At 50.6% G+C, this 21,091-nt stretch overlaps 1 protein-coding gene across 1 annotated transcript; it reads right to left on the minus strand.

Moving 5' to 3' along the window:
* Positions 1–1,826: 1,826 nt before the first annotated feature.
* On the minus strand, positions 1,827–19,454 carry Tbx21 (T-box transcription factor 21). Its single transcript, XM_059269650.1, has 6 exons — positions 18,967–19,454; positions 5,877–6,031; positions 5,439–5,560; positions 3,408–3,566; positions 3,214–3,275; positions 1,827–3,014 (listed from the first exon to the last, which is right to left on the minus strand). The coding sequence occupies exons 1-6, from the start codon at positions 19,452–19,454 to the stop codon at positions 2,396–2,398; spliced, it is 1,605 nt and encodes a 534-aa protein (XP_059125633.1). The 3' UTR covers positions 1,827–2,395.
* Between the last annotated feature and the right edge of the window lie 1,637 nt (positions 19,455–21,091).

Consider the following 21,091-nt stretch of genomic DNA (forward strand, 5'->3'; position numbering starts at 1 on the left):
GCAGGTGGATCTTTGTGAGTTTGAGGCCAGCCTGGTCTACATTGAGTACCAGAACATCCAAGGCTACATGGAGAGACCCTGTCTCAAAAAACAAAACAAATCCATAAATGTTATAAACATTTTCAAAAATATTTATAGCCAGGTGTGGTGGTGCACACCTTTAATCCATCACCTGCAAGGCAGAGGCAGAGGCAGGTAGATCTTTGTGAGTTCAAGGCCAGCCTGGTTTGCACAGAGTTCCAGGACAGCTGGCTACATAGTGATACTCTGTCTCAAAAAATATTTATTTATGCTGGTTAGGTTAGTGGCTGCCTTTAATTCCAGCACTCAGGAGGCAGAGACAAGTGGATCTGTGTGTTTGAGGCCAGCCTAGTCTACATACCAAGTTCCAGGCCAGCCAGAACGGAGACACTGTCTCAAAACAAAACAAAACAAAACAAAACAACAATAACAACAACAAAAACCCAAAAGGGCTTGAGAGATGGCTCAGTGGTTAAGAGCACTGACTGCTCCTCCAGAGATCCTGAGTTCAATTCCCAGCAACCACATGGTGGCTCACAACCATCTGTAATGAGATCTGGTGCCCTCTTCTGGTGCGTAGGCATACAAGCAGATAGAACACTGTATAAATAATAAATAAATCTTTAAAAAAGAACCTAAAAATATTTGTTCTCTCCCTCTCCCTCTCTCTCTCTCTCTCTCTCTCTCTCTCTCTCTCTCTCTCTCTCTCTCTGTGTGTGTGTGTGTGTGTGTGTGTGTGCATGGTAATCAGGACAGTCCTCTGAGATTGGCTTTTTCTTACCATATCGTGGTTGGGTCTCTATCCCTTCTCCTGCCATGCTTCACACTTATGGCTTGTCATCTGGTGAGCTGCCTAGACATCCTCCTGTGTCTGCCCTCCACCCCCACCCCCATCTCCTAGGCGCACTGGGACCACAGATGTGCGCCACCAGATGCAGCTTTGACATAGGTTCAGGGCGTCAAGCGTGGGAGGTCAGTAGTTAGCACTTTCACTCCCTGGTCCAAATTCTTTTTTCAAAGAAACAGAGCTAGAAAGCTCGGCCTGGTGGTTTGTGTCTGTAATCTTAGCACTTGGGAGGACGAGACAGGAGGATCACCATGAGCTTTGAAGCCATCCTGGGTTGCAATGTGAGAACCTGTCATAAGTAAGTAAGCAAAAGAGGAAGAGAGAGGGTGTGTGCGTGTGCACCAGCCCATGATGGCGGCTCTCACTCGGAGGACCTTGTCAAGCGCTCATCCTAAGCCCTCCCCATGTACTAGGTTGATTCATATGAAATTGCTAGTGTTTGGCTGATCTTGACCTGGAAAGAATGGCAACATCACATACTAGCTCCTACTTATGCCTTTAACACTTGAACAAACCTAGAAATGGGGAGTGTAAAAATGCAAAGATATATCAAGAATCCTCTCTCTCCTGGGCTCCCAGCCCACCCAGCCCAGCCTCAGCCTCGATCTCACCCTGCCTTCTCCCAGGTGCTGAGCAGGCAACACAGGCTGAGGGACTCTTTGGTCACAAGACACCTTTGGTCACACGTGGCAGCATGAACCATCAGCCAGAGTGCTGAGGAGCAGACATACTCTAACTTAGTTTATCCCTAAGTGAGGTCATGTTCGGTTCCTAACAGTTATCCCCCAAAACACGAGCCAGGGACCAGCAAACCTCCATCCACACACCCACTCCCACCAGCCACAGAAGCAGGACAGACTCACCAGTTTCATGTTTATTTTCAGAAAGTGATGAAAACAAAAGAAATACATCCAGACATCACTCTCTCTACAATAAATAGCCTCCCCATCCCGAAGAAATAAAAAAGGAAAAAGCGTGTGTACACACCAGTTCAAAGTGACCTCTCTCGGTGAAATGTGCACCCCTCCAACCCCTTCCTCTGCACCCAATCTCTTGTCTCCTCGCAGGTGGACCCAGTCCACCCAAAGTCACCTGAGTCCTCTCTCGGTTCCTGGCTGGCTGGCTGTTATAAAAATCCACGGAACACAGGAGAGAAACTAACAGTTCGAAGTTGCTCTGCAGGGGACGGGGTAATGTCTCCAGTCCCGGCCTCTCCCCGACCCTCCCACCAGAAGCCATGAAGTCCCTCTGGGGCCCAAACTTTCTGGAGTCCATTTTCCATTCTCCATGGAACCATCGGTCAGAAGCAGCACCAGGTACGTGACTGTAGTTCGGGCAGAGGAAAGGGCAGGGGACATTCCTGTCACATTTCCTTGTGGGCCAGGAAGGAACACATGAAGCCCAGAATCCTTCTTGCACCTGTCCTTCCCCAACCAATCACTACATGGGGAAGGGATGGCCCGGGGCTTCTGGGCCCCGTGTCTGTTTTCTAAGTTAGTTGGCGCCCTCCAACCCAGTGGTATCTTCTCAGTTGGGAAAATAGTTATAAAAGTGGCCATCGGTTTCCTTATCAAAAGGAGAAGGGGCCCCAGCAGGGGAAGGGCTGTCACCACTGGAAGGATAGGGGGATATCCGTCTCCTCTTAGACTCTCCTTCGCCTAGTCCTGAGTCGCTGGGCTCCTGCCGGAGAGGGGTGACCTCAGTCCACAGCGAGGGGGAGCCCTGTTCCTCTGGCCCCCGGCCGTCTGAGGAGCCCAGGCCAGGGTCCATGGGCAGAGTTCGCATGGGGCGGAACCAGCCCGCTGGGCTCATCTTGGGAGGGTACTGAGGGGCCACAGGCCAGCCAGCTCCGTGTGCCAGGACTTCTTGGCCGCGGTAGTAGGGCATGGTGGGTCCAGGGGCAGAGGGCAGGAATGTGGGCTTCATGCTCACTGCTCGGAACTCGGCTTCATAACTGTGTTCCCGAGGTGTCCCCAGCCAGTAAGGCTGTGAGACCATATCCTTGGGCTGGCCGGGAAGGTCGGGGTAGAAACGGCTGGGAACCGGATACTGGTTGGATAGAAGAGGTGAGTAGGGGTCTCCCCCAAGCAGTTGACAGTTGGGTCCAGGCGGAGAGGGGACACTGGTGTCAACAGATGTGTACATGCTAAAAACAAAACAACAACAACAACAAAACCAAACAGAAAATGAGAACACAAGTCACAGGCATATCTCTTCCTTTCCTGTTCCTCCCTCCCTGGCCTGCCTGCGCCCCAGACCCCCAAAGCAGAGACAGGACACGTTGGCCACTGATCTACAGTCCCATCTCAGAGAGCCCGAAGGCGAGTCGAATCCAGTGTACTTACGACTCAAAGTTCTCCCGGAATCCTTTGGCAAAGGGGTTGTTGTCGATTTTCAGCTGAGTGATCTGAAGAGGGAAACAGAGTTGCCTGAGTCTGAGGCTCAGGGACTCCCGCCCCACCCCCCCCCCCCCGACAAGAAGGCTGTGACGGTCCCCTAGCAAATGCCTGTCCCAGGCCCCTGTTGCCCCAGCCCTCACCTCGGCATTCTGGTAAGCAGTCACTGCAATGAACTGGGTCTCTTGGAAAGTAAAGATGTGTGTATTAGAAGCATTGCAGACAGCCTCTGGCTCTCCCTCATTGACCTCCACGATGTGCAGCCGGGGCTGGTACTTATGGAGGGACTGCAGGACAATCATCTGGAGAGGGAGTGAGGGGATGTCAGGATGGTGGAAGGAGCTGGAAGTTTCCTCCTGACCCCATTGTGGTCTCGGGACTGGATCCATTCACCCACCAGTGACTACTAGCCCTACAGTGGGACTAGAAAAAATGCTTGAGGACATCTTGTGCCTTCACCCATCCTGCACCATGCAACTTCTCTTTGGGGCACCTATCCTAGCCTCTTGTGACTTTCTTGATCCTTCATGTCGGTGAGACCAAGGTACTAGCGCTAGAGGTCATATGTGCACATGCGTGCCTCTGGGTGCTTGTGTGTAAGCAAGTACAGATGGAGGCTGGGGGACAACCTCAGTCACCACCCATTTTTTTTAAAGACAGGGTCTCTCACACAGGCTTGGAACTCACCAAGGAGGCTGGCTGGCCAGTGAGCCCTAGGGATCCACCTGTCTCTGCCTCCCCAGGGCTAAAATTACTGGTTCATGCCATTATAGCTAGCTTTTCTTTTCTTTGTTTAACACGATTGGGTTCTAGGGATGAGACTTAGGTCCTTGTCTTTGCAAGGCAAATGCTTTACCAACTGAACTCTCTTTCCAGCTCAAGATTTAAAAATCAGGATTGGGTGTCAGGCAGTGGTGGTGCATGCCTTTAATTGCAGCACTCAGGAGGCAGAGGCAGGTGGATCTCTGAGTTTGAGGCCAGCCTGGTCTACAGAGCGAGTTCCAGGACAGCCAGGGCTACACAGAGAAACCCTGTCTTGGGAAAAGACAACAACAAAACCAGGATTGAGGCTGTAGGGGTGGCTCGGCCGGCCAAGGCACTTGCTGCCAACCTCGGCAACCTGACTTTGATCCCTGGGAGCCACGTGATGGAAGAACAGACAACCCCAGCAAGTTGTCCTCCGACCTCCACAAACACAGCATAGCACTGGTGCACCCCCACAACAAAATCAATAAATCTGTTCAAAACAAAACAAAACAAAAAACCTCGACTGTTCAATGTGAGGATACTTTGTATCCACTAGCTGGGACACTGGGACCCACCGAGGTTACAAATCATGATCTGGTGAAAAAGCCCCCCAGGCTGGTTTGGCCTGTGCTGACCCGAGAGTAAGCCCTGCCAAAGATCCAGTGTCCTCCCGTCCCACTGTCTTCCCAAGGTGGATAGGAAAGAGCCAGAGTTCGGAGAGGAGGCAAAGGTATGGGGCGGAGAGTAGCTCAACTAGTAGGATGCTTGTCTAGCACGCACGAGTCCCCGGGTGCATATCCAGAACCACATAAACCAGGCATGTTGGTACATGCCTGAAATCTCAGCACTCTGGAGCCAGTGACAGAAGGATCAGAAGTTCAAGGTCATCCTTGGCTGTGTAGGGAGGAGAGAAGAGCAGAGGAGAGGAGAGAAGAGGAGAGGGGAGGGGAGAGGAGGGGAGGGGAGGGGAGGAGAGGAGAGCAGAGGAGAGGAGAGGGGAGGGGAGGGGAAGGGAGGGGAGGAGAGCAGAGGAGAGGAGAGGGGAGGGGAGGGGAGGAGAGGAGAGGAGAGGGAGGAGAGGAGAGGGGAGGGGAGGGGAGGAGAGGGGAGGAGAGGAGAGGAGAGGAGAGGAGAGGGGAGGAGAGAGGAGGGGAGGGGAAGGGAGGGGAGGAGAGCAGAGGAGAGGAGAGGAGAGGGGAGAGGAGGGGAGGAGAGGAGAGGGAGGAGAGGGGAGGGAAGGAGAGGGGAGGGGAGGAGAGGAGAAGAGAGGGAGGAGAGGGGAGGGAAGGAGAGGGGAGGGGAGGGGAGCATAGGGGAGAGGAGGAGAGGGAGGAGAGGAGAGGGGACTCCAACAGTACAGAGGGGTCGTAGGAAGTGTCAGAGGAGAGGGTCTCAGATTCAGGGGCAGGTGGGGCTGACAGTCCTACCTGGGTCACGTTGTTGGAAGCCCCCTTGTTGTTGGTGAGCTTTAGTTTTCCAAACGAAACTTCCTGGCGCATCCAGTGGGCTCCGGTGTTGGGGGAGTCTGGGTGGACGTATAAACGGTTTCCTGTGGACAGTTAACCTTATTGCCAAGTAGCCCTTGAACAGCCCCTGGAGATGTGGGATTTTGCTTGTGCTGACAGGAAGGTGAGAAGGATGCAGGGGAGGGACAGACAGGCTGAGCCGGGGCCACTGAGAGCAGAGGACTGAGCAGACTGTCCTCTGCTAAGTTAGAGAAGATTTGACGAGCCAAAGGAAGGTGGAGGTGGGCATAGGCTACAGAACTCAGTCTTTGGCCTCAGGGGCAAGAGCTTGAGCAATCCACCAGGGGGCGCCCAGCCCGGGAGGAAAAGCACGCCCACCGCTCCGAAAGGGGGTCGTACCTGGCATGCTACCTTCCGCCTTGCCACATTGCACCCACTTGCCACTCTGGTACCGCCAGTGGTGCTGGTCCACCAAGACCACATCCACAAACATCCTGTAATGGCTTGTGGGCTCCAGTCCAGCCACAGTAAAAGAGAGGAATGGGAACATGCGCCTGTGGGGAACAGAGAAGCCCCAGGGTCCATCAGCCCCGCCGCCAGTCGCCGGTGTGCACGCGGTGTGCTGCTGCCAGCCTCCACCTGTCCAAGAGCCAACTGGCAAGCGCACCCCAAGTTAGCTTGTCAGTTGTTAAATGTAGATAGAACCAAAAATTAGTTTGTAGGGCTAGAGAGATGACTCAGCGGGTAAGAGCACATACTGCTCTTCCAGAGGGTCCGACATCAGTTCTCAGCATCCACATCAAGTGGCTCACAACGGCCTGTAACTCCAGCTCCAAGGTGATCCAATGCCTCTGGCCTCCACAGACGCCTGCATGCACAGACACACATAGACGCACACAGAAGCACACACAGGCACACAGAGGCACATGCAGGCACATGCAGGCACATGCAGGCACACACACACACACACACACACACACACACAGAGGCACACACAGAAATTATTAAAAATAAATCTTTTTAAAAATTAAATTGTACTAGCTGGGTATGGTGGCACACACCTTTAATCCCAGTACTTAGGAAGCAGAGGCAGGAGGATCTCTGAGTTGGAGGCCAGCTTGGTCTACAGAGTGAGTTCCAGGACAGCCAGGGCTGCACAGAAAAACCTTGTCTTAAAAACACAAAACAAAACTTAAAGTGTACAAACTTAACAATTACGCACATTCTAAAAAGCCACGGCGTTCACTCCTCGGGTCTCCTTCCGTCGTCTGCCTTTGTTGTACTGTGGCCTGAGCTTGAGGTTATTTGTGTCTGTTGTATGAGGTAGCAGAGGAAAGACAGCTGTGTGCGTCTCCCCCTGCTCTGTGTTCAGCCCTGTCATGTTGGTAGCTTGGAATCAACCACGGTGAGCGCATTTACACCCTGGGAATCGGCAGACACTATAAATCAGTGCCTATCTTTTTGTAGGGCTGATGACTGTGGATGTGTGCCCAGCAAACACTGAGTACATCCCACCCTGTAGACTCTTGAGAATGCTTTCCTCTCAAAAGATCAGTGACTAGATATTTATCTGGAAACCACCATCTCTAACATCAAGATGCTTCCTGTGTGGGCCAAAGGCACCCGCCAGCTCTCCAGAGATGGTTCCCAGAAGGGCTGGGCCTCAGCTCCACGTCTCCACGGTGACGCTTCCACTCTGTGCAGTGCACTGACGCCATACTCACTGACCGGCCCTCCCTGTCCCCCACATCTACAGAACGGCCTGCCCCAAGCCTGGGTCTTCAGAAGCTCAGCAACACCCCAGGAGTCCAGAAGGCTCTAATTGTCCTTATGCTTAAAGTCTTGGGTCCCAGCAAAAGAGAAGTTAGTGCGCTGGATCCTGCACTGTCCCCACCGCTCTGGAGTAAGAGTCGGAAAAGGAAGCCCTCTCTTGCAATGGCCTCCCCACCACTTCCACCAGCACTGCCCCTACTATCGCGATCATTACAACCACCACCCCCACTATCACGACCGCCATCACCCTCACCGCTATCTCCACCATCACCTTACACCATCTCCACCATCACAACCTCCAGCGCTGCTACATCACCACTTCCACAATCAGCCTCGTCACCATTACCTCTCCACGATGACAACCGCTGTCTCTCCAGCCATCACCTCATCCCCACCACCTCCGCCATCGCCGCCATCACTCCAGCAACCATGGCCACCATTGCCACCGTAACTACAGCCACCACCTCCGCCATCGCCGCCATCACTCCAGCAACCACACCCACTGTCTCCATCATAGCTATGGCCACTGCCTTTTGTCTGCCATCACAGCATCGCGACTTTCATCACCGCCATCACTACCACTGGCCTTCCGTCACCACCACCATCCGATCTTCAACCATACCACCACCGTCTCTTCCATCCACTTTAAGCGGCCGGCTCGGAGCCACCACCAGTTCCAATGGCTGAGCTCCTTCTTCACGCCCCAGCAGACAGAGCAGGGTTGTCAGAACAGCAGTGGCAATCGTCATTGGATGTCCCTTTCACTCCCACATCCCTCCTCCCAGGGGGCCATACAGGATAGGAAAGCACTGGTCTCTCAATCAAGAAACCTACACACTAGACTAGCCTTGAACTCACATTATAGAGAAGGATGATTTTGAACTTCTGGTCTACCTGTTTCGACTTCCAAAATGCTGGGGTTACAGGTGTGCACCCACTATACCCAGTTTGTGTAGTGCTAGGAATCCATCCAAGACTTAATGAATCCGAGACAAGAATCCTACCAACTTAGCTACAAATCTAGCCCAAGAGGTAAGTATTGAAAAACTGTGGGAGGCCAGGTGGTGGTGGCACACGCCTTTAATCCCAGGACTCGGGAGGCAGAGGTAGGCGGATCTCTGTAAGTTTGAGGCAGCCTGGTCTACAGAGTAAGATCCAGGACAGGCACCAAAACTACACGGAGAAACCCTGTCTCGAAAAACAAAAAAAAACAAAAAAAAAAAAAAAAAAAAAGAAAGAAAGAAAGAAAAGAAAAAGAAAAAAGAAAAAAACTGCAGCGAGGGTGGGGGGGGAATTTTCAATCCATTTCTCTCACTAACTCATTGTAAGGTCACTCAGATCACAGTCTCTAAAGCCGGAGAGATGGCTCAGAGTGGTTAAGAGCACCTGCTCTTCCAGCGGATGCAGACTTGGTTCCCAGCAGCACATCAGGCAGTTCGCAAGTGTTTGCCATCCCAGTTCCGGGGCATTCACCAGTCCATGGCCTACATGCATATGGCACATAAACTCACAAAAGCACACATACACATAAATAGCAATAAATGAGTTTGAGGCTAGCCTGTTCTACAGAGTGAGTTCTAGGATAGCCAGGACTGTACACAGAGAAATCCTGTCTCAAAAGACAAAACAAAAATTTAATTAATTAATTTTAAAAAATAGGGAGCAGGGTGCAGTGGCTCATATCTTTATTTTATTTTATTTTTGAAACAGGGTTTCACTATGTACCTCTGGCTGTCTTGGAACTCGCTATGTAGACTGGGCTGGCCTCAGACTCACAAAGATCCACCTGCCACACCTGGCTTAGCACTCGACTTTAATCTCAGTACTTTGAAGGCAGAGGCAAGTGGATCTCTGTGAGTCTGAGGCCAGCCTAGTCTACATATCAAGTTCCAGGACAGCCAGAGTTACATAGAAAGACCTTGTCTTAAAAGGGGAGGGGGGGCGCTGGAGAGATGGCTCATCAAAAAAGAGCACTAACTGCTTCTCTAGGCAACCTGGATTTAATTCTCAGCACCCACGTGATGGCCCACAGCCACCTGTAAGACCAGTTCCAGAGGATCCAATACTCTCTCAGGTATTAGGCATGCATGTGGCGCACATAACATCCATATACATATGGTTCACGCTCATATATGCTGACATAACATCCATACTATCTACGCCAGACATGGGTGGCGCACAACTTTAGTCTCAGCACTCAAGGAGTGCTTCTCATATTGTGACCAGTTCTCATTCCAACTTCCTATTCTAAAGAAATAGAAAGGAATATCTTTTTTGGTAGCGCTAAGTATAGAATCTGGGGCCTTGTGCATGCTAGGCAAATGCTCTACCACTAAGCCACACCCCCAGCCTCAGAACATGTTTAGCAATCCTCTATTTATACACTAGCCAGTTCATCAAGCAGTCCTTTGAGATATAAAATGTTCCTCAAAACTTTAAACTGGAAGACACTGAGGCTTGTAGATAGATGTTGATGTCCTATGCTATGTCCTATGCTACTGTCTTTCTGTCCCTCTGTCCTGTTCTTATCCTCCTAGTGAGTGACAAGACACACAGGAAGACTGTGGGTGAAGCCAAGGAGATGGGAGGTCTTAGTTCTGCTTAAAAAGACGGTGAGATGTTGCGCAATCATGAAGACCTGAGTTCTCACCATCCACGTTACAAAAGGAGGAAGAGGAGGAAGAGAAGCCTTCTATGGTGGCATATGCCTATAATCCAAGGACTGGGGAGGCAGAGACATTTAGATTCTTGGGGTTTGCCAGCCAGTCTAGCCTACTTGATGAACTCTAGGCTAGTGAAAGACCCTGTCTCAAAAAAATAATAAGCCAAACGTGGTGGCACACGCCTTTAATCGCAGAACTTGGGAGGCAGAGGCAGATGGATCATTGTGAGTTTGAGGCCAGCCTGGTTTACATAAAGAGTTCCAGGACAGCGAGGGCTACATAGAGAGATTCTGTTTCAAGAAAGGAAGGAAGGAAGGAAGGAAGGAAGGAAGGAAGGAAGGAAGGAAGGAGGGAGGGAGAGGGGGAGGGAGGGAAGGAAGGAAGGAAGGGAAAGAGAGAGGATGATGACTGAGGAATGACTTGCTAGGTTAACCAATGGCCTCCACACAGGTGTGCACACCTGTACATGTAAACACACACACACACACACACACACACACACACACACACACACACACACACACGGCTAACACTACAGTAGAATCCCAAAACAACTTCCTGATTACATATCCCTTTGCTGGGAAGAAAACAGTAGTGGGAATGGATGTGGTACCATATCGACCTCTGTAAAATTACTTGCCACACCACCTTCAGGGGACAGAGTCATGACCCCATAACTCTCTGCTGCTCCAAGGGCTAACTCATCTAGACATGATTTGGAGGGTTGTAGGACATGGCTGGGGACAGAGTGAGTTCCAAGCCAGTCAAGGCTACACAGTGAGACCTTGCTTCCTAAAACAAAACAGTGACTCCTTCAGACATCGACCCACTTTCTGTAGGGCTGACTGGCTATGTCTTCCTCGGAGCAGGTAAGGAAGAACAGCTCTGCATTTCTGTGTGGCCATTTGCAAGTGACTGTGTGATTCCTAGTCCATGAGTCCAGACTTGGGAGGAGGGGGAAGAGGTCTCCGGATGCCTGAGAACATTTTGCATTCTGTAAGTATAAGACACTGCCAAAATATTTTCTGAGGTCACAACAGTAGTTGTCTCTGAGAGGATAATTTTTCAGTAGCTGCCTCAGCATTGGATGGTACACAGTTAAAACTAATTTTTTTTTTTACTTATTTACAGAGAGGGCGTGACACACTTGGGGAAGATGACTTGTGGGAGTTGGTCCTCTCCTTTTACCATCTGGGGGTTTCAGGTATGGAACTCGGGTCATCAGCCTTGGGAGCAAGCAGCTGTATCCACCGAATCATCTTGCTAGCTCGATATCATCCATTTTGTGAACATTTTGTTACAAAAACAAACTGTTCTGCTTTTTTTTTTTCTTTGGTTTTTGGTTTTTGGTTTTTAGAGACAGGGTTTCTCTGTATAATTTTGGTGCCTGTCCTGGAACTCACTCTGTAGCCCAGGCTGGCCTCGAACTCACAGAGATCCGCCTGCCTCTGCCTCCCGAGTGCTGGGATTAAAGGTGTGCACCACCATGGCCAGGCCTATTTTGCTTATTTTTTTAAGAAAGGGTCTCAGTATGGAGCCCAGGTTAGCTTTGAACTTAACAGTCTTCCTGTGTCTGAGTGCTGTGATCACATACATGCACCATGGGTGTGCCCAGATTTTTAAAATAAGTGTTTTTTGTTTTGTTTTGTTTTTTGTTTTTTGTTTTTTGTTTTGTTTTAGATCTGAAAAGTTGAGCTAGGAATGTAACTCAGCATAAGAGTGTTTGCCTAGCACCCATGAGACCCTGGGTCCAATATCGCACCCACCAACAATAAAAGTTTAGGAACTGGAGAGGTGTCTCAGCAGCTAAAAACACTTGTTCTTGCAGAGGACCAGGGTTCAATTCCTAGCACCCACATGGTGGCTCACAAGCATTCCAATATCCTCTTTCTGACATCTGAGGGTACCAGCCATGCACACGACTCATAGACATACATACATGTCAGGAAAACACATAAATAAAATAAATCTAAAAGAAAAAAACCTAAAAGGTTAGTGGGATATAATGGCTCCCACCTATAATCCCAGAACTTAGGAGGCTGAGGAAGAAACTATGCCTGTCCAAGGGCAGGGCAGCCTGGACACAGGGAGCTCCCGGCTAGCTACAGTGTGAGCCTCTGTCTCAAAAATAAAATAAAGCTGGCTGGCTGGTGGTGACACTCATCTTTATCCCCAGTAGTCCAGAGGCAGAATCAGTTGGATCTGCGAGTTCAAGGCCAGCCTGGTCTACAGACTGAGGTCCAGGACAGCCAAGGCTATTACACAGAGAAACCCTGTCTCAAGCCCCCTCCCAAAATAATCATTAAATAATAATAATAATAATAATAATAATAATAATAATAATACATGTAAAAGGCTAGAGAGATGACTCAGTGGTTAAGGATACTTTCTGCTCTTGCAGGGGACCTGGGTTTGATTCTATATGAGCTCATAACGGCCTGTAATTCCAGTTCCAGGAGCTCTGACCTCCAACCTCAATAGGTTCCCTCACACACGTAGTTAGTATATATGCATACACTCACTCACATACACACACACACACACACACACACACACACTCATAAAAATTACATGGATATTGGGGTTGGGGATTTAGTTCAGTGGTAGAGCACTTGCCTAGCAAGCACAAGGCCCTGGGTTCGGTCCTCAGCTCTGAAAAAAAAAAAGAAAAAAGAAAAAAGAAAAAAAAATTACATAGATATTTAAAAAGTAAAATATTAAGTTAAAACATTAATTATAAGTTGCGAAGGTTGGGAATACGGAGAAAGGAAAATAATGGTGGCTGTGGCGCGACCTCACATGAAGCCGAACACGAAGCCGAAATTGCTTTCCCGCCCTGGCTTCACATTACGGCAAACTGAGATGCTTAACAACAGCTCTCCCCAAAGTTATCTTAATTATAATAATCAACCAATCACACTCAGAGAAAGTGGGGATTACCAGCAATTAATACCCACCCACACGCCCACGGAGACCCGGCCTCTCTCCCTTACTAGAATATCTGCTATCAGCTGTTTGTATTTACCACCCCATTCACAACAACACTGCACACAGAAACACTGGCCCGGCCTGTAGACAGCACTCCCAGGTTGCTCCATCTCCAAAAATACACAAAAGGGACCCCAGAGTCTCCTTTTTTTTTTTCTTTTTCTTTTCTTTTTTTTTTTTTTTTTTTGTTTTGTTTTGTTTTTTTCAAGACAGGGTTTCTCTGTAGTTTTGGTGCCTGTCCTGCATCTCACTCTGTAGACCAGGCTGGCCTCGAACTCACAGAGATCCGCCTGGCTCTGCCTCCCGAGTGCTGGGATTAAAGGCGTGTGCCACCGCCACCCGGCTTCTTTTGTCTTTTTAAAATACTGCCTTTAGCCGGGCGGTGGTGGCGCACGCCTTTAATCCCAGCACTCGGGAGGCAGAGCCAGGCGGATCTCTGTGAGTTCGAGGCCGGCCTGGGCTACCAAGTGAGTTCCAGGAAAGGCGCAAAGCTACACAGAGAAACCCTGTCTCGAAAAACCAAAAATAAATAAATAAATAAATAAATAAATAAATAAATAAATAAATAAATAAATAAAATAAAATAAAATAAAATAAAATAAAATAAAATACTGCCTTTAGCGGTGGTGGCCCATGCCTTTAATCCCAGCACTCAGGAGGCAGAGGCAGGTGGATCTCTGAGTTCAAGCCAGCCTGGTCTACAGAGTGAGTTCCAGGACAGCCAGGGCTACACAGAGAAACCCTGTCTTGAAAAAACAAACAAAAAGAAAGAAAACAAAGAAAAAAGAAAAGCCTTACATTCTGTTATTTTTATTTTGTAGGTTTGTGTACGTCTGTGGGTGCACATGGGCACGGAGAGATCAGAGGACAACCTGCAAGAGCCAGGGCTCTCCTTCCGTGTTGGTCCAGGGATCTGAACTCAGGCCATGAGGGTGGTCAGAAAGCTCCTTCACTGCTGAGCTCTCTCTCTAGCCCGCCCCAAATGCTTGCTATTCTCCATTTTCCTCTCTGAGCCCCCACTTGAGTGCCTGCATCTTCATCACACCAGGCATCATCCACCTCTCCCCACTCATAATCTAATGCCACAATGCTACTGAGCCACACCAGTAGGTGGGTCCAGGGTGGGTGGGAGAGGAAGGACCAGGGACCGGGTGAGTCAGCCAGGAGGAAAGGCTGAGGGGCTGTGGGTGGGTCTGGGATGGAAGAATTTTTCAAAAAGAAAGAAGGTCTGTGGGTGATGTGGTGGTGACTCGCAGGTCATTGGAACCACAGAGGGACAGGCCAGCCTGCCAAAGGAGGAGGACAGAAAGGAAGCTGCCCTGAGCCCCAAACTCTACAGCAAAAGGAAACAGCCATGGACTGGCCTGCTCACCGGAGCTCAAGCCGAGAAGACAGCAGAGGCCGTGGGGCTTGGTAGGGCTGAGTTTTCACGGTGGTGTGTCCTGTCTTCTTCCCAGGATGGAGCCCCTGGAAACCTGATCTGAGGGGAGGCATCAAAGGAGAGCAGCCACTGTCCCCATCCACCAGGGACCTGGATCTAAAGTGTGAGGACCGCCACACACATGATGCAAGCAGACTGACTCTTAGGAAACACTCAGAAGGCATTTAGGGATTTCTTTTTCAGTTTTGCTGATGGTATTTTATTATTTGTTTGTTTGTTTATTCATTTGTTTGTTTATTTATTTATTGGTGTGTGTGTTTGTGTGTGTGTGTACATGTATGCATGTATGTGCATGTCCATGTAGAAGCCAGAGCCAGAGGACAACCTGGGGTGCCATTCCTCAGGCACTATCATTTATTTATTTATTTATTTATTTACTTATTTGGTTTTTCAAGACAGGGTTTCTCTGGTTGGTTGGTTGGTTGGTTGGTTAGTTGGTTGGTTGGTTGGTTGGTTGGTTGGTTTTTCAAGACAGCTTCTCTGTTTAACAGCCCTGGCTGTCCTGGAACTCACTCTGTAGACCAGGTTGGCGTCAAACTCACAGAGATCCACCTGCCTCTGCCTCCCGAATGCTGGGATTAAAAATGCCATCACACTTGGCTCCTGCTTATTTATCTCAATACAAGGTTTTTCACTGGCCTAGAGCTCTCTGATTAGTCTAGGCTGCCTGGCCAGCAAGCCCTGGGGATTACAAACACCACTACACCTGGCTAATTGGCTAGTTTTTGTTTTCAAAACAGAGTTTCTCCGTGTACCCCACACTATCCTGGAACTCACTCTGTAGACCAGGCTGGCCTCGAACTCACAGAGATCTGCCCACCTCTGCCTCAAAAGTGCTGGGATTGCCGGGCGGTGGTGGCGCACGCCTTTAATCCCAGCACTCGGGAGGCAGAGCCAGGCGGATCTCTGTGAGTTCGAGGCCAGCCTGGGCTACCAAGTGAGTTCCAGGAAAGGCGCAAAGCTACACAGAGAAACCCTGTCTCGAAAAACCAAAAAAAAAAAAAAAAAAAAAAGTGCTGGGATTAAAGGCCTGTACCACAATGCCTAACTGATGTTTTCTTAGCATGGGTTCTGGGGCTCAAACTCCGGTTTCCATATTTATAAAGCAAACACTTCACTCACTAAACAGTCTCTCCAGCCTTGGTTTTTTTTGTTCTTTCTTTCTTTTTCTTTTTTCCTTTTGCAGATGGTGGTGGTATAGTACCCATGTGCCACGGTGCATGTTTGGAGGTCAGAGGACAATTTGTGAGAGGGTGTTCTAGCTTTCAACCATGTGGGTCCTGGGAATCAAATTCAGGTCGACAGATTTGGCAGTAAGTGTCTCTACCCACTGAGCCATTGTGCCAGCCCACTATTTTTTTAAGTTCCATTTTCAAGCCAAGCATGGTTGCAGTGCACACTTGTAATCCCAGCATTTGAGAGGCTGAAGAAGGTGAATTGAGAATTTCAGGCCAGCCTGGATGACATGAAGTAAGACCTCGTCTCAACTAAATCAAACAACAAAAATCTGCTTTCAGAGGAACATACAGATTCAAGGCAGGAAGATCACCAATTTCAGGCTAATTTTGATTGCATGGCAAAATCCTATCTCAAGATAACCACAACATGGTGAATGCCTTTAATGGCAACACTCGGGCAGGGCAGGCAGATCTCTGTGAGCCTGAGGCCAGCCTGGTCTACAAAGTGAGACCCTCTCTCAAAAACTGAACAAAACCAATCAAACAAACAAAATAACCACAGGGGGGAATAAACAGACCAATACTGAACATTTTTTAAGCTAAGCCTGCTACATTTTTCTACTTTTAATTTTAATTTTGTTTTTGCTTTGGGGGGTTTGTTTGTTTGTTTGTTTTTGGTCTTTTTTTGGGGGTTGTTGTTGCTGTTTTTCTTTTTCTTTTTCTTTTTTTTTTTTTTTCTTTTTTCGGAGCTTAGGACCAAACCCAGGGCCTTTCACTTGCTAGGTAAGCACTCTAACACGGACCTAAATCCCCCCCCTATCCCCCCCCCCTTTTTTTTGTTTTTGTTTTTCAAGACAGGGTTTCTCTGTAGTTTTGGTACCTGTCCTGGATCTCATTCTGTAGACCAGGCTGGCCTCGAACTTACCGAGATCTGCCTGCCTCTGCCTCCCGAGTGCTGGGATCAAAGGCATGTTCCACCATGCCTGGCTTTCTACTTTTTTATAGTGGGATTTGTCATGATAAACCGCTGGTTAAGGTTGTGGTTCAGTACTGGAGTGTCTGTGTCTGCACAGCCTGCACAAGGCCCTGGGCTAAAGTTTTAGCATTGAAAAGAAAAGTAAATTAATGTTGGTTCTTTGAGACAGCATGTCAACCAGGCATGGTGGCACGTACCTATAATCCTAGCACTGGGGAGGCAGAGATAAAAAGATCTGGAGTTCAAAGGAAGCCTTTGCTACACAGCAGAGAGAAAGAAAGAGAAGAAAAAAAAAACACCTCACTATGTAGCACAGGCTAGTTTCCAGTTATGGGTATCACCCCTCTGTGCATTATTACCACAGCTGTCCTAAAAAATATGTCTAGTGTACACTAGGTCCTGGGTTCCAATCACAGCCCTAAAACAAAAAGGGGAAGGGAAAGGAAGAAATCCCAAGTGGTCCAGTGAAAATTCTGCAGTAGGAACACACAGGGGAGGAGGCCATGGGAGTCCAGACAGTGACAGTCAGAGTGTGCCTCTCCTAATGCCTCCCCTAACAGCTCGCAGACAGACAGGCCCCAGCCCAGGCCAGCCATCACTAAGTTCTGGCTGATGCTGACCACCCCATCCCATCAGACGGGAGAAGCTGAGGCCTGACAGTGCATTGGGAAGACCTGGCCAGGCCCCAGGACAAGAAGGCTCCTGCTCCTGACACACCGCAAAGCAGAGTTGGAGGCCCCACCTAGTCTGCTATGTGAGAGTGTAAGCCACTGGTTATCCTTACATCTCTCAGTGTTCGTAACTGTGAAATGGGGAGAATGCCTGGCCTGCCTGACCCCTCTGTGAAATAATGAAAGCACGCTGGGTGCGCCACAAAAGGCCTTCAGACGGTGTGGGTGGCTGTTTCCACTCGTGGCTGGGGAGACTGGAGAAAGAGGAGTAGACAGGTACCATCTGAGCCCTAGTCCCAGCTTTACCAGCTGCGGAACCTCAGAAGAGTCCCTCGCTGTCTCTAGGCCTGTTTCCCTGTCTGTGCAGTGAGAGGCAGGAGTGTCTGCATCCTTCCAGTTCAGACACTCTAGGACTAGAAACCCGGCCAGTGCTGGTGACACCCAGAGACAGGTCTGGGGAGCAGAGAAGAATTATCAGAAGGCCTTGGAGATGAAGGGTGGGCCATAAACAAACACATGGTTTATCCTCGGTTCATCCCAGGGAGAAAGAACAAGTCAGCAGCTTGAAACCAGTGGAAGTTGGCAGCTAGGTCCCTCCACCGCTACAGACATCGTCTGGTGGGAATATACTCTAGTAATGCCACTTTGGGACTGAGCAAGAACCCCACCCTTTCAATCTCTCAATTACTTCCTGAGTCTCCATCCCGACACCCCACATCCTAACCCATGGCAAAGAACATATAGAGCCCTGGCTGGTCCCCACTGCCTCTTCCCAGAAGACACAGAGGGTCCACTCAGGTATTGCATGCTAAATGACCCCTCACAAACTCAAGTTTCTCTTTCTTTCTGCAGCAAAGAGACTCCATCCGGAAGCAGCAGGCTGAGCTGTAAACCTTCCTACTAGCAACAGCCCAGGGGAACCCTCCATCTTCTCCCAGGCTGGACTGATGAATAGCTGGGTTAGGACCGGGGCACATTTTTAGGGACCAGCTTCAAAGGGCACAGTTCGGGACTGGACACCAGCTGGGACTGGTTCTGAGTTTGGCCTGTTCAGTGCCTCAGTGCCTTCATAAGTTTTACTTTTACTGTCCCTACCTCTACACAACACACACACACACACACACACACACACACACACACACACACACTTCTCTCTCTCTCTCTCTCTCTCTCTCTCTCTCTCTCTCTCTCTCTCTCTCTCTCTCTCTCTCTCTCTCTCTCCAGACATATGATATCAAAGTAAGACCGGAAAAGAAACTTGGCGACCGTTTTTCCATGTCACCAAATCCCAGTCTGTCCCGCCACCCCCCACACACCAAAGCTACCCTGAGCACAGCACCCGCAAAGAAGACACCGAGATCCCAAAAGATTCTGCCCCCAACCCTTCAGTTCCCCATACACAGGGACGGAGAGGTGGCCAGGATCTGTCAGGCCCAGAATTCTCTCTTACTCGCTGCCCCTCTGCGACCACAGGCAGAGAGCAAGTCTGGGACCCTCCGGCCAACTCTTGGTGAAGCAAGAGTCACCCTTTCCTCTGCACCAAAGTAACTTCTAATTGCGCCCACACCATCAGCTCTGTCCTTTTTTGATCTGACTGTTGCGGCGTCCTCACTGCTATCCTGCTTTCTCGTCTCCTAAGACTGAAGCTCAGACAGCGAACACGAAGACTCAGAAACATGCAGCTTCAGAATTTGGGGGGGAAAAAAAAAGGAAAGTCCTTGTTCCGGCGGGCCACGGAGGCCAGACCCCCGCCTGCTCCACCCTGCAAGCTCGCAGCGCTCTGCGCGCGCCACACTCACCGTCCTTGCTTAGTGATGATCATCTCTGTCTGGTGCTGGTTGAACTTGGACCACAACAGGTGGTTGCTGAGCGCGACTCTCAGCTTCCCCGACACCTCCAGCCCCGCGGGCAGTGCGTAGTCCTCTCGCGGCCCTGGGTAGAGCCCGGCACGCGGGTCCGGGGCCGCGTAGCCATCCCCGGGTGGGTAGCCCTCGGCACCCGCGGGCGGCGGGAAGGGTTCGCCCGGTCCAGGGAAGCCGGCCGCCTGGGCCCGGGGCGGGTAGGCGTAGGCGCCGAGGAAGCGGCCCGGGGCGGCAGGCACCAGGGCGCCCCCAGAATAGGGCGTCCCCAGGCTGCCACCTGCACGGCGATCGGTCGGGTCCTGTGCGCCCGGCTCCGGATAGAAGAAGCGATGCTGCTGGTCCGCTCCGGGCCCCCGGCCCTCGTCACTCGGCATCGGCTCGGTGCCGGTCAGCATGTCTCCGCAGCCCGGCTCCACGATGCCCATCCGCAGCGGGCTGGGCGCCTTCCCGCAGCCGTCGAGGAGGCCAGAGGGTATGGGGGCAGGGGAGACGGGGGGGGGGGGTGTCGGGGGTGGAGTCCGGGGGAGGAGTGGAACGCCACTCGAACCCGGGCTGGGACGCCTAGCCCCTGAGCGCGCGTTGGGGAGACGCGCAGCGGCCCCGGGGCTCCCTCTCCAGCGGACCGCTGTTACTAGCGGCGCGGCGGCCTTGGCTGTGGCTTTATGAAGCTCCTTGGGTCCCCTCACCCCGCCACCTCGGCCCCGCCCCGCCTCGCCCCGCCCCCTCGTGGCTAATACAGCGCGAATTCGCTTTTGGTGAGGACTGAAGCCCCCCCCCCCCAGTGGAGACCAATAAGTCTCTGTGCGCCCCGAATCTGGGAGAGTCAACCTGCCACCTGAAACTCGAGCGGGTTCTCTCCCCAGGAAATTCCGCCCATCCTGGAAGGTACAGCAAAGGCCCTTTCCCCAGATGGGACCATCTGAGCATTCTCAGGGCTCTGGCAGGCTCTTAGGAGCTACTTAGACTTCACATATTCAACAGATATTTGTTGCTGCCTCCTGTATGCCCAGGCTCTGTGACTTTGCCCGAAATGTTTGCCTGCTTTCTTTTAGCTAAAGCCCCCTCATCACCACCACCACCCCAGCCGGAGGATGATGTTTGTCCCTCTAGCCCAAGAGTTGATTTGGAAGCTGTTGGACAACAAGCTCCCAAAAGCATTGCACCCAAAGCAGCCCACCGTGGGCTGGGCTGGCTGAAATGCTCCCACAAAAGCTCGTTCACGTGGCGAAGCAGCCAGTTAAAGACACGGGAAGTAGCGCTTCTGGCTGTCAGTGTTCAGAGTCCCAGGGCTGACTCTGCCTGTGATTCGGGTGTGTGGGACCTGGGTAAGTCACTTCCTTTGCCTGAAAGTCAGTCCCTCAGGCCTGATGGGGTAGGCTGGGGGAAGTAAACATTCGTATTGGGGGCGGGGGGCTGTGAACCTAACAGCAGCGGCTCTGTGTGCTGCATTTTCCATTCTTGAGAGAGGAAGCAAAGTGGCTAGCAGGCACTCAGAGCTGGTTGATAGCCCAGCGCACGCTCTGATGGAGGAGTGTCCTTCCTCCACTGTTCTATTCTGCTAAGGTAAGCCACACGTTTTGAGAAGTATCCCTCTTCTCCCAGTTGAAAATGAACCCCATTGGGAGTTTTCTTATGAAAGAAAAAACATCCTTGGGGGCTGAGGATGTAGTTCGGTTGAAGGAGTGCTTGCCTAGCATATACCAAGCATTGAACAGATGGGGAGTGGGGCTAAACCCTGTAATCCCAGCACTTGAGAGGGGAGGTAGAGGACCAAAAGTTTAAGGTCATTCTCCACAATTTGGGCCAGCCTGGGTCACGTGGGATCCTATCTCAAAAATAAGTAAATAAAAATAAAGCATCATTTAAAAGTTATATATTTATTGTGTGTATGTGTGGGCATGTGTGCATGTGTGCATATTTGGAGTTCAGAGAACAACAGTGTGGAGTCAGTGCTCTCCTTCTGTCTTTTTGTGGGTGCTGGATCTCGAACTCAGGTCATCAGGCTTAGACAGCAAGTGCCTTGACCTGCTGAGCCATCTTACTGGCCCCAATACTAAGCCAT

This window comes from Peromyscus eremicus, chromosome 8a (genome assembly GCF_949786415.1).
Source record: "Peromyscus eremicus chromosome 8a, PerEre_H2_v1, whole genome shotgun sequence".
NCBI classification, from domain to species: Eukaryota; Metazoa; Chordata; class Mammalia; order Rodentia; family Cricetidae; genus Peromyscus; species Peromyscus eremicus.